The sequence below is a fragment of the Metschnikowia bicuspidata genome, assembly GCF_001664035.1.
Source record: "Metschnikowia bicuspidata var. bicuspidata NRRL YB-4993 chromosome Unknown METBIscaffold_6, whole genome shotgun sequence".
In the NCBI taxonomy this organism is placed as follows: domain Eukaryota; kingdom Fungi; phylum Ascomycota; class Pichiomycetes; order Serinales; family Metschnikowiaceae; genus Metschnikowia; species Metschnikowia bicuspidata.
Window position 1 is genome coordinate 298,723 of NW_017387736.1, and position 18,519 is coordinate 317,241.

At 49.0% G+C, this 18,519-nt stretch overlaps 8 protein-coding genes and 1 non-coding gene across 9 annotated transcripts; 5 read left to right on the forward strand and 4 right to left on the reverse strand.

Annotated features, from left to right (window-relative positions):
• Positions 1-827: 827 nt before the first annotated feature.
• CTN3 (carnitine O-acetyltransferase) lies at positions 828-3,275 on the forward strand (the record flags this gene model as incomplete). Its single annotated transcript, XM_018854334.1, has 1 exon — positions 828-3,275. The coding sequence occupies one exon, from the start codon at positions 828-830 to the stop codon at positions 3,273-3,275; it is 2,448 nt and encodes an 815-aa protein (XP_018710055.1).
• A 302-nt stretch (positions 3,276-3,577) lies between these two features.
• METBIDRAFT_33194 (uncharacterized protein) lies at positions 3,578-5,204 on the forward strand. The gene has a single exon (XM_018856242.1). It carries the CDS (start codon positions 3,651-3,653, stop codon positions 4,920-4,922), a length of 1,272 nt encoding a protein of 423 aa, XP_018710056.1. The 5' UTR covers positions 3,578-3,650; the 3' UTR covers positions 4,923-5,204.
• A 2,371-nt stretch (positions 5,205-7,575) lies between these two features.
• METBIDRAFT_45970 (uncharacterized protein) lies at positions 7,576-8,586 on the forward strand (the record flags this gene model as incomplete). Its single annotated transcript, XM_018857976.1, has 1 exon — positions 7,576-8,586. A coding segment is annotated over one exon (1,011 nt), but the record flags the coding sequence as incomplete, so codon positions are not given.
• A 507-nt stretch (positions 8,587-9,093) lies between these two features.
• On the forward strand, positions 9,094-10,677 carry GCD11 (translation initiation factor eIF2 subunit gamma; the record flags this gene model as incomplete). Its single annotated transcript, XM_018859084.1, has 1 exon — positions 9,094-10,677. One exon carries the CDS (start codon positions 9,094-9,096, stop codon positions 10,675-10,677), a length of 1,584 nt encoding a protein of 527 aa, XP_018710058.1.
• Positions 10,678-10,722: 45 nt separating this feature from the next.
• Positions 10,723-12,561, reverse strand: SST2 (GTPase-activating protein; the record flags this gene model as incomplete). The annotated part of the gene is made up of 1 exon (XM_018857963.1): positions 10,723-12,561. One exon carries the CDS (start codon positions 12,559-12,561, stop codon positions 10,723-10,725), a length of 1,839 nt encoding a protein of 612 aa, XP_018710059.1.
• Positions 12,562-12,683: 122 nt separating this feature from the next.
• ORC4 (origin recognition complex subunit 4) lies at positions 12,684-14,273 on the reverse strand. The gene has a single exon (XM_018858308.1). It carries the CDS (start codon positions 14,203-14,205, stop codon positions 12,820-12,822), a length of 1,386 nt encoding a protein of 461 aa, XP_018710060.1. The 5' UTR covers positions 14,206-14,273; the 3' UTR covers positions 12,684-12,819.
• A 1,362-nt stretch (positions 14,274-15,635) lies between these two features.
• On the reverse strand, positions 15,636-17,389 carry METBIDRAFT_59876 (T2 family ribonuclease). The gene has a single exon (XM_018858309.1). The coding sequence runs from the start codon at positions 17,366-17,368 to the stop codon at positions 16,082-16,084; it is 1,287 nt and encodes a 428-aa protein (XP_018710061.1). The 5' UTR covers positions 17,369-17,389; the 3' UTR covers positions 15,636-16,081.
• A 155-nt stretch (positions 17,390-17,544) lies between these two features.
• On the forward strand, positions 17,545-18,057 carry METBIDRAFT_79545 (pyridoxal 5'-phosphate synthase; the record flags this gene model as incomplete). Its single annotated transcript, XM_018859085.1, has 1 exon — positions 17,545-18,057. One exon carries the CDS (start codon positions 17,545-17,547, stop codon positions 18,055-18,057), a length of 513 nt encoding a protein of 170 aa, XP_018710062.1.
• Positions 18,058-18,120: 63 nt separating this feature from the next.
• On the reverse strand, positions 18,121-18,192 carry METBIDRAFT_t214. The gene has a single exon. It is a non-coding gene; the product is annotated as a tRNA-His (tRNA).
• Positions 18,193-18,519: the final 327 nt, after the last annotated feature.

Consider the following 18,519-nt stretch of genomic DNA (forward strand, 5'->3'; position numbering starts at 1 on the left):
ACTTTTGGCTGCCACATTGTTCGTTGAGAGCACAAATCCAGCCATGCGTGGTCTGCAATTTCGGGATATGAATTCAAACACCGAACGAAAAAAAAAAAAAAGGAAAAAGAAAAACCGCGGAGCTGGGTTCCCCGATCGCCCAAGAAAATAAGTATTGGCTGGAACCTCTACCGTGTCACGTGACGTGAGGCAACTCACGTGCCCTGGGGTCTTTGGTCGTCACAAACAACACTGCCATTCCCGCACACATATAATAACTACCAGTACACCTCGCCGCCCATCGGAGTAAGTATAGGCATTCTTCACGAAATTTCAAGGTGCCAAGCATTCACGGAATTTACCTGGTATTCCACTCGCACGTGGCCAAAACATTGTGATCCTTATTCCCGACCTGGAAGTGCCGGCGCCAAATATGACGAAACCCAAAATCAGGGGTTTTTTGTGTATTCGTATACGGCCCTCGCACACCGGGATTGTGGTGGCTCGGACCGCCGGAGTTCACTCCATGGCTTTAAGGTGTGCCTGCATACAATGCCGCCCCCGCAATTTCGGTGGACCGGGCCACTTTGTGGGGTACACTTCTTGCTCCTTGGCGACTTTAGCTTAAATACCCCATCTTCCGTATTCTACCACCAATTCAGTGGTTCAGAAAAAGAAAGGAATAAAGCACATACATTGCTACGCCAACTTTTCAACGGTTATACGAAATATCCTCATCGTTGTATCTAGCTACCCTCTCGCTTTATTATCCTCCACCCTGGTCCAGACATCAGGCACGACGGTTCCACTAGCAAGCGATATTTAGCAAGCAGCCTCATCAATTCACCATGGACGCCCACTTTTTTGCGTCGGAAGACAACGTGCCGAAACTCCCTGTGCCGTCGCTTGAGAGTACGCTTTCGCAAGTTTCGGTGGCTTTGAAGCCGCTCCTCACCGCAGAGGAGTACGAGGAGTTGCTTGAGGAATCGGCTCTTTTCATGCAAGACGAGCGGATCACGTGTATCCAGGCGCACCTCGAGGAAGCAGCCAAAAACCCGCAAGTAGCGTGCTATTTGAACGTGATCAACGGGGCCAGCTACCCGGGCATATATGGCGATCTCCGGGGTGACATTCTCCCTCGCAACCCCTACCTCATTCTCGAGGAGGATCCATATGCCATGACCATCAACCCCCCGAATCAGGCGCAGCGGATGGCGTCTCTTGTGAACTCGTCTCTCAAGTTCATAGTGACAATGCGCAACGGCACCTTAAAGCCGGACGTCACGCCAAAGGCAGGGAAGCCGCTCACCATGAACTGCTACCGCAACATTTTTGGCACCACCCGAGTGCCCGCCCCGCACCACCTGGTGACGATCAAAAAGTACCGCGAGCTCAACGAGTCACGTCACGTGGTGTTCATTTGCAACAACCAGTTCTACACGTTGGAAGTCTTAACCAAGTGCGAAGATGCTCTGGCCACGAGCAAACACCAGCTCTGGTTTAGCGACACAGAGCTTGCGTCGATCGTTCAGTCCATCATCACAGACGCATCTGCCGTGGATCGTGTCGCCTCGGTCAACAACGGCATTGGATCCATCACCACACAGACGTATGGAGTGTGGGGCAATGCACGTCTCGAGCTTTCCCAGTCGAGCCCGGAGGCGTTGGAGAAGATCGACAACGCGCTTTTTGTTGCGGTGCTCGACACCACGATTTCGCCCGTGACCGAGCAGGAGAAAACACGCGCCATTTCTTTTGGAACGTCGATTCTCGCCGAGGGCACTAACATCCAGGTAGGCTCATGTGCACTGCGCTGGTATGACAAGTTGCAGCTCGTAGTGACTGCCAATGCCGTGGCGGGTGTTGTGTGGGAATCCTCTTCCATGGACAGCACGGCCATCCTCCGCTTCATCAGCGATATCTACACCGACCTGATTTTAAAGCTCGCCCGCAACATCAACGGCGCGGAGAGTACGCTTTTTGACACGAACATCCGCTTCGTCTCGCAGGCAGCGACGCCGCAAAAGCCCACCGCCAAGGTCTTGCGCTTTGAAAAGACCCCAGAACTCTCCACCTTAGTGCACTTGTCTGAGACCCGCTTGGCTGATCTCCTCAACCAGCACGAGTACCGCACCTTGAACTTGAAGCTCGACTCCACGTTGCTCTCGAAAATGAACATTCTGACCGACTCTGTGTTGCAAATCGGCTTCCAGATTGCATACTACGCCTTGTACGGAAAGCTTGCTAACACCCTCGAGCCTATTACCACGCGTAAGTTCCGTGACGCTCGTACAGAACTCATTGCCGTTCAGAACGAGTCGGTCTCCAACCTCGTTAAATTGTACATCACCTCTGACGACAACACCAAAAAGTGGGAGGCGTTCAAAGCATGCTGCGAGATCCACACAGCGCTGTACCGTGACGCCATGAAGGGCAAGGGCTTCGAGCGCCATCTCAACGCGCTCTATCAAGCACTTACTAGACCAGGTGCCATCGAAAAGTTAAACGAGGTGAACAAAGATACATCGCTCCCACCTATTTCCATCCTGGGTCAATCGGTGTCTGCAAGCTTTCCATTTCTCTTTGGTGATATGTTTGAAAAGTTGACTAACGCAGAGCTCTTGATTCTGAATTGTGGAAACCCGGCCTTGCGGCTTTTTGGCATTCCGCCATCTATTGACCAAGGTTTCGGCATTGGCTACATCATTCAGAAAGACAGTGTGATGGTTACGGTATCTTCAAAATACCGTCAAACTGAGCGGCTCTTGGACACTTTCAAATCATTCATGTCGGAGATCAAGCGTATTGTAAGCGGTGAGGCTGACCTCGTGATGGAACTGGCTGACTCCGTGAACCGCAGACAAGAGTTGAAGTCTATTCGTATCCAGCGGGAGTTGAGCAAGATCAACTTGACCTCTTCTCTGACAAAACACCCAATCGAGATCATTTTGGACACCCCAACTTATGAGCCCTACCAGCCCATAAAACAAGAAGAAGACCTGCCGGACGAAGACTATAAATACCTTGGTGGCTATGGGTATTTTGATATGGGACAGGTCACGATTCGAAATGACCAACTTTCCCATGCTGAGCTGTCATTGAATAGTCGCCTGCACCTTGGATCTACCTTTGGGTCAAGAAACGGCTCGAAGCGCCTGTCGCATTTGAATCTTCATGCAATGAACAAGAAGCTCAACCAGGCCATTGAGATGAGAGAGCGGATGTCACTCGGTGAGAAAATCAGAGAACGCTTGCTGGCAAGCTTGAACGATTCTGCCACTAAATTGGCTGACTAGTCCAGGATTGAATTAGAAGATGAAAGAGGCTACTGATATTTATTTATGAGAGGGGAGACGACAAGGTGGCGAGGTTCGTTTCTCCACCCATTGTGATTGCGATTTGTGTCGACAAAACCAAATAGCATAGCAATAACATAGAATCCTCACCCTTTCAAGCCATCCAAAAAGATTTGGAAAGAGGAAGAAAAAAAACCTAAGTATGAACAATTGAACCGCACATTCGAACCCACTTACCAACATAGGTCAGTCTTCACGCGCCCAAACTCACGTAGTAAGCACCTGGTGGACGCGTGCTATATGCACCACCTTACCTCAGCAATGTCATCTTGCCCGCCGCTTCTCCACTGAAAGATCCGGCTTCAACAGGGCAGTATGGGAGAAATAGTGCAACTTTCTAAAAGCCTCCTACGTGTACGTGGGCCAGATGCGGCCCGCTTTTTAAACGGACTCCTCACCACGCGCCTTATTCCAAATGTGGTCAAAAAGAAACAGCACACGATCTCGGCCAATGAAAATAGACACCTTGGCTTGAACAACACCGTGAACTTGCTGGAAAACTGGGGGGTCATGCACGAGGATATCTACGACCCGGAGCAAAATATATATGTGACCCGGACGGGGATTTTCTCGATGCTTCTCAATTCCAAGGGCCGCGTGATCAACGAATGTTTCAACTTTCCTGTGCCCTTCCATTCCAGGACTCCGGAGTTCCAGGAGACCGTGAAAAAAGGGCCCGACTATCTATTAGAAATCAGCCCGGTATATCAGAGGTCACTACTATCCATGCTCAAGATCCACAAGCTCAGTGCACAGGTGAAAATCGAGCAGGCGGCCGACATATATTCGTACTACTATTATAGCGATACGCCCGAGTTTGAGGACTGGCTTGAAAACGTCCAACAGGAGTACTTCCAGACGGCCGAGCCCAGCGCCGCTCTCTCCAGCGCCGCTCTTTTCGTGGAGAAAGCAGGCTTCCTTCTGGCGAACTATGCAGATCACGTGGTTGGGCTTGCTGTGGACAACAGGATCCCGAATTTCGGGATCAAGATCTTGACCAACGTTCCAATCGATAGCCCGTCGTCGCTTCTCGCGCCTGAGTTTGTGGCCCGGTTCGGAGCCCGGCAGGTTTCCGAGGAACACGTGACAGAAAGAAGGTATATCAATGGCCTTTTCGAGACGTCGGACGCGGCCAAAGGTCAAAGTCTTCTCCCGTTTGAGGCCAATCTTGATTATGTCAATGGGCTCTCACTCGAGAAGGGTTGCTACGTGGGCCAGGAACTTACGATCCGCACCTACAATGGCGGCGTGATCCGGAAAAGAATTGTGCCGGTGGAATTTGATCAGAACGTGGCGGCTTTGATGGGGGGCGTGGATCTCAGCACGGTTGAGATTTCCCGGCCGGATGCCTCTAGTGCTACTGAGCCTGCAACACCGTCCCCAGTGGTTGCCCTGTCGCCTTTTGGACTGACTGGTGTTGTTGGAAGAAGAGGAAAATTGGCCAAACTATTCTCTGTGCACGGCAGCCACGGATTTTTGTTGGCAACGGTGGACGACGTGAAAAAAGACGGCAGATTTGAAATGAAAGTTGGGGGCGCCTCTGTTGGCTTGACGGCCTTCTTGCCGGAGTGGTGGCCCGAAGAGTAGACCATGTATATATTATTAGAGGAGACCGGGGCATACGATTGTTGCTGTGAAACCTGCTGTGATATTCAAACGTGTGCTTGGGACTACCATCTGTCATTGCAATTAAACACGATATAGATTGTTCCTGGCCACCCGATAGTGGCTCGTTGAACCTACCATATTGTGGTTTGCTTGGTATGTGAAGTATATAGTAGCATGTCTGCGCACAGAACATAGGGAAGATTTATGGAAGCGAACAAGCACAAGCAGCCATTGTCTGAGCATGCAGCTACAAGTTGGGAGAATATAAATTCTTGTAAGGACATTTGAAAAAACAGTGCCATGCACAGGCAACACACCCAATACTGAGTTGGACATGGGAGCTTCCATCGCAAAATACAGTTAAATGGGGGCAAAGTCATGTCCGAAATTGTGCCTATTTTGATAATATTGAAGAATTTCTTCAACTAAAGTACTTGTTGTTCGATAAGGCCGAGTCTTGATGAATCAACCGGGAATGCTTTTGAGGCACGGCCCCATGCTCTCACCCACCATAGCCTCATCAAAACCATGCAACCCTTTGTGGAGTTACAATTTGATTTCTTTCATTTAGGAATTTCACGCAGTAGAGAGTTTCTTGACACAATGGAAAATCGGATAGATGCTTCTTCAAAACATTTTAGCGGAGCGATGGTCAAAGATCGTTTGTGACTCCTGTATCCGGTATTAGCAGTAGAGAATATTTCCGAGTAGGTCTATTGAGCTATCGGGGTTCGATGATACACAGAAGACATCGGGGTTCTGAAAAGCCTATTATGGACCTCATAGATTTCATTAACAGGCTAATAACTTCTGGCTGGAACTATTCTGTCAGTATTCAACATGCCAGAGACAAAATTGCACCCAAGGCCCAGGTGTTGCTTGCCGTGGCTCTCACGACATAAACAGAGATAAAAACTGATATTTTAGTATCCGTCTCCAATTTTACTGGCTGGAATCAGTCTCTTCTGGTTAAACTGGTCTCTTATATTTCATATTGACTCAGGTAATATTCAATCTCAAAATAGATAATCTGCGCAATTTATGGCCACCGAGGCTTCCTCCTCCTGCTAAATTTTTTTCATATAGATAGAGGCGGGAATTTAAAAAGCTCAATAAGACTGATCTGGAAATGAGCAAATCATCAAATAGTAGCACTCATCGCACTATCTAAGAGTACTTATCAGCAGCATTCATCAGTAGCATTTATAAGCAGCACTCATTAGCAGCACTCACTAGCAGCACTAATTACTGATTAACAGCACCAATTAGCAGCTCGAAGTGGTAGCACTCATAGAGAACAGCAGTACTCATTGTTAGCACTCATTAACAGCACTCATTAGTTGCACTCAATAATAGGACTAGAAAGACCCATTAGCACTCACTAGTGGCACTCATCATCAGCCATATCGGAGCTCATCCACCAGGCTCATCTCATGAGTGAGTTAGTGTTGGCGAGACTCATACATTGTAGTTTGTTGATCGAAGACATCAACGATATTTCAGACTCGAAATACAACATTATCTCCAAGCCATCTTTTGGCTCTTCGCCGGCCCGGGTTTTCTTGTCCAACTTTACCTTTTTTCGCAGAGGGCCAGTGCCAAATCACTTCCGTCACTTAATAAACAGAGGCACAACAGGCGCGACAACAGGTGTAATTGCGACCCCGCAACAGACCTGAAATTCCAAAAGAAAAACAACAAAAGGCGATAGAAAGCGCCGCATCTCGTCCCCTCTTCTTCACGAATTTCCCGACCGCCCAGAGTTGGAACGTTGCATGTGCCATGTCCAAGTCCGAGCCCATGCCACGCTCCACCATACGGCGCCGTCCTGCACATACCCGGGGTCTCGCCGCGTGTGCCCCGCCGCGTCCTGCATGGGCGCGCGCGCCCTTCCTTCTCGGATCTCAGACAATCTCACAGTAACCACCATAAACCCCCCAAAGCTCAGCCGAATCTCAGCAGAAACGCAGCAGATTTCCCAAACAGGCCCAGTCGAACACCCTCCACATATTCGCGTCCCCGCAAAGATCACGTGCATATCCCCGCAACCATGGTGGCCCCCGCGTTGGCGAAAAAACGCCTTCTCTTGGCCGTGCTCGTGCTCGTGCTTGTGGCAGGCTCCGTTGTGATTTCGGGCCGCAGAAAAACAGAGGTCGTGGCCCAGTTCCAGAGATATGCGGAGTCGTCCGGTTTTGCCGACTTTTTGGAAAACACGCAGCTGAGTTTGGGCGACGGCACGGCGACTGTCAAAGACCGTGTGGCCGAGTATTTGGGCAGCTCTCAGGTCGTCGATCCACTAGACGAACCCCCGCTTTTGGCCGACGACGACCCGGACTTGGGCGAAATAGATCCCGAGACGGCCGATGCGGACAGCGCCGGATCCGACGGGTCCGGGCCTGTTTCCGAGGCGCTGGGGCTGTTTTCGGGGGAGGCGGCGGCTATTTCGAATGACGGGGAGGGCCCAGAAGGGGGTCTTGTGCAGGGGTCCAGACCCGCCGCAAATGGGGAGAAGGGCCTGGCCAAACTGCCCACTGGGGCCCACAAGGACCCTGACTCTTCCAGCGAGGACCCCAATTCGCCAAACAGGGACCCCAAGGACCCCAGCAAAAAGCAAGGCCTCGGACACAAACCCCCGGGGCTCCCCGGCAGCGCGTTGACTGCCCCCCAGAGCGTGGCGGTGGTGCCCGAACCCGCGTACCCGGAGATCGCCGGGCCCAGCCCCCAGACCGCCGCCGGGCACGTGGCCTTCCGCTTCTACTCCCACAACGTCAAAAACGGGCTCCACGACGACTTGGTGCCCGGCGAAATGCCCTGGGACATGCGCAAGCGGCTGGTCATCAACAGCATCAAGTTCAACGCCGTGGCCAACTCCGTGGTGTTTCTCCAGGAGCCCTTGAAGTTCCAGCTCGACGACATCTTGGCTGACCTCAACTACTTGTCCGCCCCGGGCACGCCCGAGTGGGTGGCCGTGGGCAGCGGCCGCGTGGACGGCAAGGACGTGGGCGAGCACGTGCCCATTCTCTTCCGCCCGGCCGAATGGACCGTCGTCTTCAACGACACGTTCTGGCTCAACGACGGCGCCACCCGCATGGCCGTGGCGGGCTGGGACGCCAAGTACCCGCGCATCGCCACGTACGCCACCTTGAAACACGCGCTTTCGGGCCACCACATCAACGTGGCAAACACGCACTTCGACCACAAGGGCAAGACCGCCCGCCGCGAGTCCGCGCTGCTTCTCGTCGCCAAGTTGCGCAGCCTCAACCTGTGGCCGCTGTTTGTCATGGGCGACTTGAACTCGCAGCCGGGCGACGCCAGCCACCGCGAAATGACAAAGGCCTTCGTGGACGTGCACGACCACGTGCCCGATTTCAGCCGCTACGGCCACTTGGACTACACCGTGACGGGCTTCTCCGGGAAGTACTTGAAAGACGCCAAGCGCATCGACTATATCTTTGCACCCAAGGATACCAGGAGGCTCTCGGAGCCCATGTGCGCGGATCCCGCCCTGCCTTACTCGCTCCAGGTGGTGGGCTACGGGCTCCTCCACTCGAAGTTCGGCGGTGTCTACATGAGCGACCACCGCCCTGTGGTGGCGGACTTTGTCATGAAAGGCTGCGACCTGGGCCAGGCGACCGACGCGTGATCTGCAGTCGCGCTTGGCCCGTCGGGTTTCTGCGATCTCGTGTTGCGGTGTCCACGGCTGTCTACCGCTCTACGGCTCTACGGATTTTGCTGGTTTTCCTGGAATTCGTGCCCATTCCGTCTCGGTACCGTCGTGCGGCTGTTTGGCGTGGTTCGGTTGCTCGTGCTGTTTCAGCGCCCGCCGGCGCGCCCGGCCTGCGTCACGTGACCGGCGGCCTCAGCGGGCGGCGGCTGGGACTGATCCGGGCAGTGCGCTCGTGCTCCCATGAAAGTGCACAAAACCAACGACATGCATTCAAATTCCGGTTCTGGTGTCATTGTCCCGCCCGCTTTGCCGGGATCTCGCGTCTTCGGCTGTTCCTCGACACTAAAGCGGCTTTCTGGTCTGCAACCCGCACCAGGTTTCCGCGCCGCGCACGACCTTGGCTCGACCGAAAAAATGAGGAAAAATTTCCTACGCCTACAGCATCCAACCCACTCCGTCACCCCCAACAACACACACCACAAAATGTCTTACGACGACATCGAGAACGCAGTCCCGGACATCGTCATCGGCTCCTCTGTTCCGGAGGAGGACAGCGAAATCTACGAGCACGAGGTCGAGTCCGGCGCCGAGGATCAAGATCACGAGGAGGCCCCAAAGGAAAAGAAGTCTGTGGCATTCGCCGGCCTTGAAGACGAGTTCGATGAGGAGGCTGCCCGCAGAGAGTTTGAGGAAGGCGGCGGGCTTCCTGAGCAGCCAGAGAACCCCGACTTCTCCCAATTGACGCCGCTCTCCCACGAAATCATCAACAGACAGGCCACCATCAACATCGGTACCATTGGCCACGTCGCGCACGGTAAGTCCACTGTCGTTAGAGCCATTTCCGGGGTCCAGACCGTCCGTTTCAAGGATGAGTTGGAGAGAAATATCACCATCAAGTTGGGTTACGCCAACGCCAAGATCTACAAGTGTGACAACGAGGCCTGTGAGGCCCCGGGATGTTACCGCTCTTTCAAGTCCGACAAGGAAATTCACCCCAAGTGCCAGCAGCCTGGCTGCGAAGGCCGCTACACTTTGGTGCGCCACGTGTCGTTTGTCGACTGTCCAGGTCACGACATTTTGATGAGTACCATGTTGTCGGGTGCCGCAGTTATGGACGCTGCTCTTTTGTTGGTTGCCGGTAACGAGTCCTGTCCTCAGCCACAAACCTCTGAACATTTGGCTGCCATTGAAATCATGAAATTGAAGCATGTGATCATCTTGCAAAACAAGGTTGATTTGATGAGAGAGGAATCTGCGTCCGAGCACCAGAAATCCATCTTGAGTTTCATCAGAGGTACCATCGCCGACGGTGCTCCAATTGTCCCAATTTCTGCCCAATTGAAGTACAACATCGACGCTGTCAACCAAATAATCTGTGACTACATCCCCGTCCCACCTAGAGACTTCACTGCGTCGCCCCGCTTGATCGTCATCAGATCTTTCGACGTCAACAAGCCAGGTGCGGAGATTGACGACTTGAAGGGTGGTGTCGCTGGTGGCTCGATCTTGAATGGTGTCTTCAAGATTGGTGACGAAATCGAAATCAGACCTGGTATTGTCACCAAGGACGATAACGGTAAGATCCAGTGCAAGCCTATCTTCTCCAACATTGTGTCTCTCTTCGCCGAGCACAACGACTTGAAGTTCGCTGTTCCTGGTGGATTGATTGGTGTCGGTACGAAGGTCGACCCTACCTTGTGCAGAGCTGACAGATTGGTTGGTCAAGTCGTTGGTTCCAAGGGCAACTTGCCATCCATTTACACAGACATCGAAATAAATTTCTTCCTTTTGAGAAGATTGTTGGGTGTCAAGACTGAGGGTGCCAAGCAGGGTGCTAAGGTGCGGAATTTGGAGAGTGGAGAGGTTTTGATGGTCAACATTGGTTCTACTGCAACTGGTGCTCGTGTCATCGCTGTCAAGGCGGATATGGCTCGTTTGCAATTGACCTCCCCCGCATGTACAGAGGTCAATGAGAAGATTGCATTGTCCAGAAGAATCGAGAAGCACTGGCGTTTGATTGGTTGGGCCACCATCAAAAAAGGAACTACGTTGGACCCTGTGGCATAATCTTTTCTTCGTGAAAACTTTTCTAATTCTGTATTTATAGTCATATTACGACCTATGTGTCAATGTTTCTACCGCTAGCATGTATTCCTCGCTCTGAATGAACTTAGGATACGAGTCAACCTCCATCATTCTGTAAACGGAGTATGCGATCTTACTGAAAACGCGTTCAACCTTATCAAGCACCCGCATGGTGTCCATCAACGCGCTACCCTCTGAGAGATCAGTCAAGTCAGATGATGTAAGACTCGACTCCTCAACGATTGCCAGGTCTTTGCTATCATCAGACTTTAACTCAAATGTCATCTCTTCCTGCATTATTGGAGTCTTGAGATAAGCAGCAAAGTCACCATCAGTGAGTGGTGCATCATCAAAGGATCCTCCTCTGATCAATTCAATCACACGATCGACTTCTTGCTGCAAACCAAAGTCAATATTTAAATTGCACATGGAATCAGCACTGAAATACCTCGAGCAGAGATAAGAAGCCATTGCAAGACACTTGCTGGCCATTTTCTCTGCGGCCACGAATAATCTCTCCTTCTTTTGAACGTCTGTGGTCTTGTTGTAGTGCTTCACAAGAGAAGACAATTTACGCTTGACAGTTTGGAATTCCTTTAGCTGGAGAAACGCGTTTATATTTTCAGCACACTTCTCTTTCTCCAAATGTGTCTTGAACAAATGTCGTATACCAGGGTCTGCAAGCAATTTCTGGAACACGTGTCTCTGATATTTTCTGGCTGTGGGACCAGCCTGTTCGCTATCGCCAGATGAACTTTTTCTCATTTCTCTGACAGACCTTGCTGGAGAAGACCACCGACACAAGTTGTCCTCGAGCTCGTTCCAGGTGTAAAACGCGTCTCTGTGATCGATGAAAGTGTTTCCATTACTGGATTTCGTGACTGGGATAATAAGTCCATAATGAATCATCAATTGGCCAAATTCGACAGCCTCGCTAGCACAGTAAAGTGTGGTGCAGTCACAAAGCCACTGCACGAAAGCTTTTCCACTAAAGCAGTACTCCACATATACCTCTTTTTTATCTATCTGAAATACTTTGTCTCGAAAGAGCCGCAATCCCGAGGAAGACTCATAGTATTGCACGTGAGAATCTGATTCAGGGTTGGAAAAATATCGATGGTGAAATGGACTGGCTGACTCTCCAATTGATCCGTTTTGTTTTTCCAGAGTTCCGCTGAACCCAATGTGGTCGGTGTTTAATGATATTTCTGGCTCCTCGGCCTCGTATAAATTCGGCACAACCTTGGGTTTGGCTTCAGGTGACCACACATTAGGCAGAGAGCCAAGCATTTCTGAAATTAGAATATGGTTTAAATATTTGGAGTATAAGGCCCGTCTTGTGGAACTTGAGCGGTCAAATTGAAAGAGCTTCATCGTGTTGAAACTGGACTTGACCACTTCGGGCATGTCCTGGCGCTTCATTCCCACGCTTTTGCAGTAGTTATAGACTAAAGCAGTACCTTTTGGCGTAATTTGTACCGTCGAGTGTGAATGAAGGGTGACCTCTGTTCTCGAGGAAGGATCGTGTAAAAGATGACCCGTGAAGTACTTTTTGAGCAAGCTAAGAGCCAAGTCTGGCCCGAAAGAAAAACAAATGATATTCTCGATAATATTCAGGTCGATTTTTAGAGACAAGCTTTCCATGGCTGAGATGGCCTGGTCGACTTTAAAACTGTAAGCATGAGACTTGCTTAGCTGCGGAAGAATATGTTTCTTCTTGGGTTTCTCGGCGGAAAGTCCCAATTGAATAATCAAGATGGAAAATGCAGCTATGAAGTTATGCTCATTAATCTCAAACCCATTGGCAAGAAAACCTCTAATCCTCAGTGGACCCACGACCTCTGTTTTTGCACCCGTTAACGACATGGCTTTATATGTATTGGGAGAATTTCTGAGATGGAAAAAGTTTAGAAAACTGTAGTTCCAAAGAAATTTAGTAGGAAGTTTATTCTGATGATCAAAGAAAATAGTATGTTTCAATGAAAATTGAAGAGATATCGTACCAGAGGTGGGCCCCCACCGGATGGTACCTTATATGCGAGAAAGAACTTTTGTTCCGGTACATAAACCTGAAACCTGAAACTGAAACCGACGGCTCTCGCGCGCATATTTCTGAAACCAACTTTACAACCGAGTGAAACGCCGCACAAAACTATCGCCAGGGACCAATTTCGCAAGCTCCTCCAAAGAAATGTCGAGCTGGAGCATTTTCGAATCTTCAATCATCGATTCCCTGTACAGGTTCAGGTTGTTTGCGGCATTTACCTCATGGTTGTTCGAGATTACGTCAAACAATATTCCTGACCTGTACACAAACCGCCAGCAACTCTGGAGCACGTTGGGCGAGTGTAATTTTCTCTCCACTTTGATGCCCATCAAACTCATATTGTCAATATACGACGTCTTGGAGCTCAACGTAGTTGTTTCCAAATTGTTGGTTTCCATCATCTCGGAGTACTCCCTGTACATTAATTTGAAGTTGACTTGCGGCGTGTCAGATCTCGCGATCCACCGCGCGGCGGCTACCACCACGAGTAATTCTAGAGGTGCCAATGAGAGTATTTTGGCCTCGATACCACGAAGGTCATTTTTCAGGTACATTTCAAAATCGGTCGACTTTGGAAATGGGCTTGAGATGCTGATCTTGCTCACGGGAAATGTGCACTGGTTATAAATCAGTCGGTAGCTCTTCGTGGTGAAGTATGTAGTGTAGAAAATGCTCTTAAGTCCCAGGCGTTCCTGGAAAAGCTGCTCCATTTTTTTGTTCCACTGCCTGGGATAATCTTTATTTTCAAAACAGTCGAGGCTTGTCTCAGGCACTGTGAGAAAACCCTTCGCATCTTGCCAAAAGGTCTCCATATCATCGGCTCGTTTTGTTTGCACCATCCGCTGGCTGAAGCGACTCTTGACTCTTTTTTCAAAGTAGTCACGGATCGTGACTTTCAGCGTAATCCCAAGAATGCAGATGGGTACTTTGGATTCCTGTGATAGTTCAAAGAGGTTGTAGAGCAACGTCTGCCTTGGGTTTTCCGTGAATTTTTCGATCTCGTCAATGAGAAATACGACTCGAATCAGCAGCCCCTTCTTTGTGGACAGGTCCACGGGATCATCTAGCTTGGATAGGGTGGAGAGAATGTTTTGGAAGGTGTCACTGATGGCCCTTTGCTCATAGGTGTCTTCGTCCGTGTGTCCGCCAAAGTTCTTGAGTTTCATGTCGAGCTGCCTGGCGATTTCACGAATGGCATGTTGCTCCGTGGGTTGTAGAGAGCCACTGAGCAGAATTGTGATGAAATTACTCCCACTCAGTTCTTGTAGCTTTGCCAACGCCTGCTTGACAATTTCTGTTTTGCCTGAGCCAGATGCTCCAGTAAGAAGTACCGTGTGACTCTCACAATCGTGGATTGTGTGGCTGAAAATGGAGTAAATTTCTTTGTACGCGGGGAACAATGACGTCTTTTCGATCTGCAACGGTTTGTTTCCGTTCAACTGACCCAATATTAGCCTCCTCATTGTGTCCACATCTCTTGACCCATAGGTGAGACCGCCCAGGGTATGGTTTTCGTTCTCCTCAAAACATGAGCTCTGTTCTTTTTTCTGTTCATCCTCTACAAGATTCTTTTCTTTGTCTCCTTCTTCTGGTTTGCTGTAGTGCGCTGCGTCATTCTCACTTCGTTCTATTGTTTTCAGCAGTATCGTTTCTTCTGCGTCATCAATAATATGCTGTTCTTCGTCTTCCTTTTCTCCTGATCTCTGAGGAACCTCTCTAACTATACTTTGCCCAGTGGTTGTCTCGAACCCCCTGTTTTGGAAGTCCTCACAAAAGTTTTCTGACGCGTCTTCGAAATCCAGCTCTGATGATATACTCAATATGCTGCCCTGGGGATCACTCTTCGTCTCTTTTTCCCCTTTGTTTTCACTGTCAGTTTCAAGAAGTTTGTTTTGTTTTGTTTTTCGCTTTTTCGTCTCGAGCTGGGCTAATATTTTCTGTCGCTCTGTTTCCTCAACTGGAATGAGCATCAATGGGGTGTTTTTCGAAGAAGCTTTCTTTTTCGCTCCGGGAGAACGTTCCTCTTTTTCGCTTGTTTTCTTTAGCTTTTCTTCCTCTAAGTACTTGACCAACTCCTCCTGGCCTGATAAATATAGTTTTCTCCTTTTCTTCAGCTTCTCTTCCTCTAAATACTTAATTAATTCTTCTTGCCCCGACACATACAAATGTCTTTTCAGCGATTCATTTTCCAGGCTCTTTACAGAATTATTACCTTTTTCTGGGTCCAAGTTGGGTACATGGCGCTCATTGCTGGAAGCATGAGTCAAATCATCGTGTTTGGCCTTGTTATATCTCAATTGTCGCTCCCGACGTGCCTCTTCGATGTCCTGTTGTGTAGCAATTCTGATAGGGCCGAAATCGTCCTTAAAGTCTTCAGCACAAGACATGGTATGCTACAACGTATGGTGGTCTATGAAGAAGATAGGTTTGAGCTTTGCACTTTCTCTTGTTTTGGCTTCAAACGCGGCATCAAAATCATGCGACTGGTTTAATGAGATAGAAGAGGCAATAGGCCACAATGATGTAAGATCCGTAATTACCTTGAGTACTAAGTATGGTTGGTGTGAATTTTTGATCCCATTTGCTAGTACCGAAACAAATCCTTTTTTTTTTTTTGAAGACAATATTTTTACTTTATTATTTTTAAAACCGCGTATTTCCAGAAAGACACAAATAATATATCCACTAAGCAACCAACACGATTTTCAATTTCGCCGGAAAAAAAGGATTTCCCCTTTTCTTTTCAATACTAAATCCTGTTTATTTGTAAACCCCAAGAAGGGAAGCTATTACTAATTTTTATAGCTTAAAAATGACCCTGGCTGTGCAAGATTGAAAGCTTCTCTGTTCACCGGTGCATAAACCGGCAATGTCGAATTTAACGACTCTTCGTGCACGACCAAAAAACAAGTATTTTCAGATTGTCATTTTTAAAAAGAACTTGTGTACCTGATTAGATCCAACCTGACTTACACCTTTCTCAACAAAAATCAGCATGCACCATGTATATGATTACTTGGCACATGGAGCTAGAAGCTTTCGTGGAAGACGTAGTCCGAGTTCCTCTATTTTGATCATAGAAACGGTCTTGCCGCTTTTCAGCTACACATATTGTCAAAAGTAAGGACACTGATCCTGTCGTTGATTTTATTTAGTATCGCATCGAAATAATGATACTTCGAGTAAGTTGTGACTCGCTGCAAAGCTACTGGAAGCTGCCAACTCTAGCATGTCTATGGAATTCTCATCAGGCACTTAACATTGTTCTTATTCATTGTGTTTGTTTAATGTTTTATGATCGGTCTCTTCCCGCGAGAGCAGAAAAATGAATACAATGGCTCACTTAGAGAGCGTAATCTGAAAGGTTTCACAGTTGCCATCGGCCAATTTAATAGGCACTTGCGCAAACTTCCCACTTCCATGTTTTCCTGCCTCGTGGAGGCACCACTCGGATTTACCTCCGTAGCTCACCACGCCCGAGGATTTGTCAACCTGGAATTGAAATTTGGACGCCTGGTTTTGCCTGTTGCAATTCAAAACGCCGGCCTCTGTCACCCCACACACACCCTTGGAGCTCACAAGATTCGTGCCTCCAAATTGCAGGTCCTTGGCTTGGAATTTGGCACACGTGCCCTGAGTATACCATTGGCCATTGCTAATAAGACACCCTGAATGACCAGAGAGTTTGATGGTGCCGGCTTTCCCACCAGGAGATTTGGGAGGCTGGCCAGGCGGCGGTCTGAAATCGCCCTTGGGCAAAAACTTGATGCCTGTTTTGGGACAGTTTGAGTGGAGCATGGAGGGAATCTGAACGAATTCCTCGTTGGTCAATGGGCCCTGCAAGTAGTGGAAGTACCAGATTTCTTGAAGTGCCTGGTATCTGTTGCACTTGAAGTACACGTTGTGGCCGTTGAAGTTGGAACTGAGGGCCTCGGCAATCTCGTCATACGTGTACGTATCCGTCAACGAGGGCACGATTCCTTTATCTTTCAAGAACTGGAAGGTGGGGTACTTCTCGTATAGATTCACGGCAATCAGAAGGAAGTCGTAGATATTCCTGTCTCTGGTGAACTCGGCCCCGTAGCATTCGGGCCGGATGGTCTTGATACACGTGGCGTGTTTATTAAACTCGTGCACCCACAACAGCTCGTCGTCACCATTGAAGTTTTTCCAGGATTCCTCGATTTTCGAGAACAACGCCTCGTCTTTGTACTCGTCAACTACAATTCGCCGGATATCCCCGCGCTCAATGTTTAGTTTGCCGTCGCAGAATTGCTCATAGGAGCCATCACAGTTATCCGGCCAGAGACCATGCAAAGTGAATGAGTCGTTTCTGCCAATTGCAGGATAATAGTCCCAGAATTGAGTTTGAAGCATGATTCCTCCAGGACTTTCGAAGCAGCACGAGTCATAAATTGGCGTGGAGTTTGAGCATGTCAAAGGTAAGTTTACCGGACACAGCAGGGAGGATTGGCCCCCACCAAAGATTTCTTGTTCGGGCCCGAGTTTAGCAGTATCGGGCCAGAATTTCGCAGGGAAAAAGCGACTGTTTTTTTTTTCAGTTTCTGAAGACTGTAATGCAGCTGCTTGCACAAGAGCAAGCAGTGTGAATATACTTACCTTCATTTTAGAGAAAGAAGCGAGCAGTATCAGAAGAGTTAGCTTATCAGCTTATCAGGTCACCCGGCGCGCGCACGCGGTTTCTGCTGGTTGGCGGCACACACCCGTACACCTCAACAATATGAGCAAGTTTCCAACCTTTTGCCATCCGTCAGTGAAGAAAGGCTACTTACCACCCCAAAATGTCCAGTGAGTTGCCAGATTCTGTTGTTGGGCTCTTAAAGTCCAAGCACTTTGTGCACCTTGCCACGTGCCTCGACAATTCGCCCCACGTGTCTCTAATGAATTATACCTATTACTCCCAAGGAAATAACCACTACATCATCATCTCGACCCCTATCAACACAACCAAATACAAGAACATGACGAGCAACCCCCGAGTGTCACTTTTGGTGCATGACTGGATCACTTCGAAACTGGCGGAAACAGGAAGGAGAAATTCGCTCTATGAGCTCTTGACAAACATCAATAAGGCCGAGACAAACAGCGTCTCTGTCATGCTTGACGGCGAGGCTGCCGTGGTTGCCAAGTCCGACCTGTCATATAGCCTTTACAAATCTTTGCTTTTGAATGGCGGGTTCAAGGACGATGTGCAGGCAGAAAATTATTTGACAAGTGACGACAATGCGTTGGTGCTTATCACCATCAAAAAATGTAAGGTTACTGATGCCGACAACAACGTGCAACAATACTGAAATTTGTTAATAGTTTAAAATACAAAAAAGGTTTCGCAAGCCTGTGCAAGTTGAAAAAATATGTGCCGGTCCCAGGAATCGAACTTGGGTCTGCTCGGCCACAACGAGCTGTACTTACCACTATACTAGACCGGCTTCTGTGAAATCTTTTGAGGATTTAATATACATATCCATAAAAATAAAGGATTAACGATCATGTTCATTATACTTCGTCGTGCCGTTTTGGAGGAAAAAATGATTTAATACTTGGCTTTAGAGCATTTGAATTTGCGGATTCGCTCGGGTCGAATTTCGAGTAATATCCAAGACGTAAACAGGTACGTGCCATGAGGACTGTCCAGGCCGTGACTAACGGAAGGGGGCGGGCCGAGCTAAGACACTTGGTACGTAGCTGGGAGCTGTTTAAAGGCTTTTATATATATTCGTTATATAGTTTTGCCCCTTTAATCAGATGAATCTACC

Coding starts and splice junctions, on each gene's coding strand:
- ORC4 (XM_018858308.1), bottom strand. CDS start 14,205: ATGAGGAGGCTAATATTGGGTCAGTTGAACGGAAACAAACCGTTGCAG.
- METBIDRAFT_59876 (XM_018858309.1), bottom strand. CDS start 17,368: ATGAAGGTAAGTATATTCACACTGCTTGCTCTTGTGCAAGCAGCTGCA.
- METBIDRAFT_33194 (XM_018856242.1), top strand. CDS start 3,651: ATGGGAGAAATAGTGCAACTTTCTAAAAGCCTCCTACGTGTACGTGGG.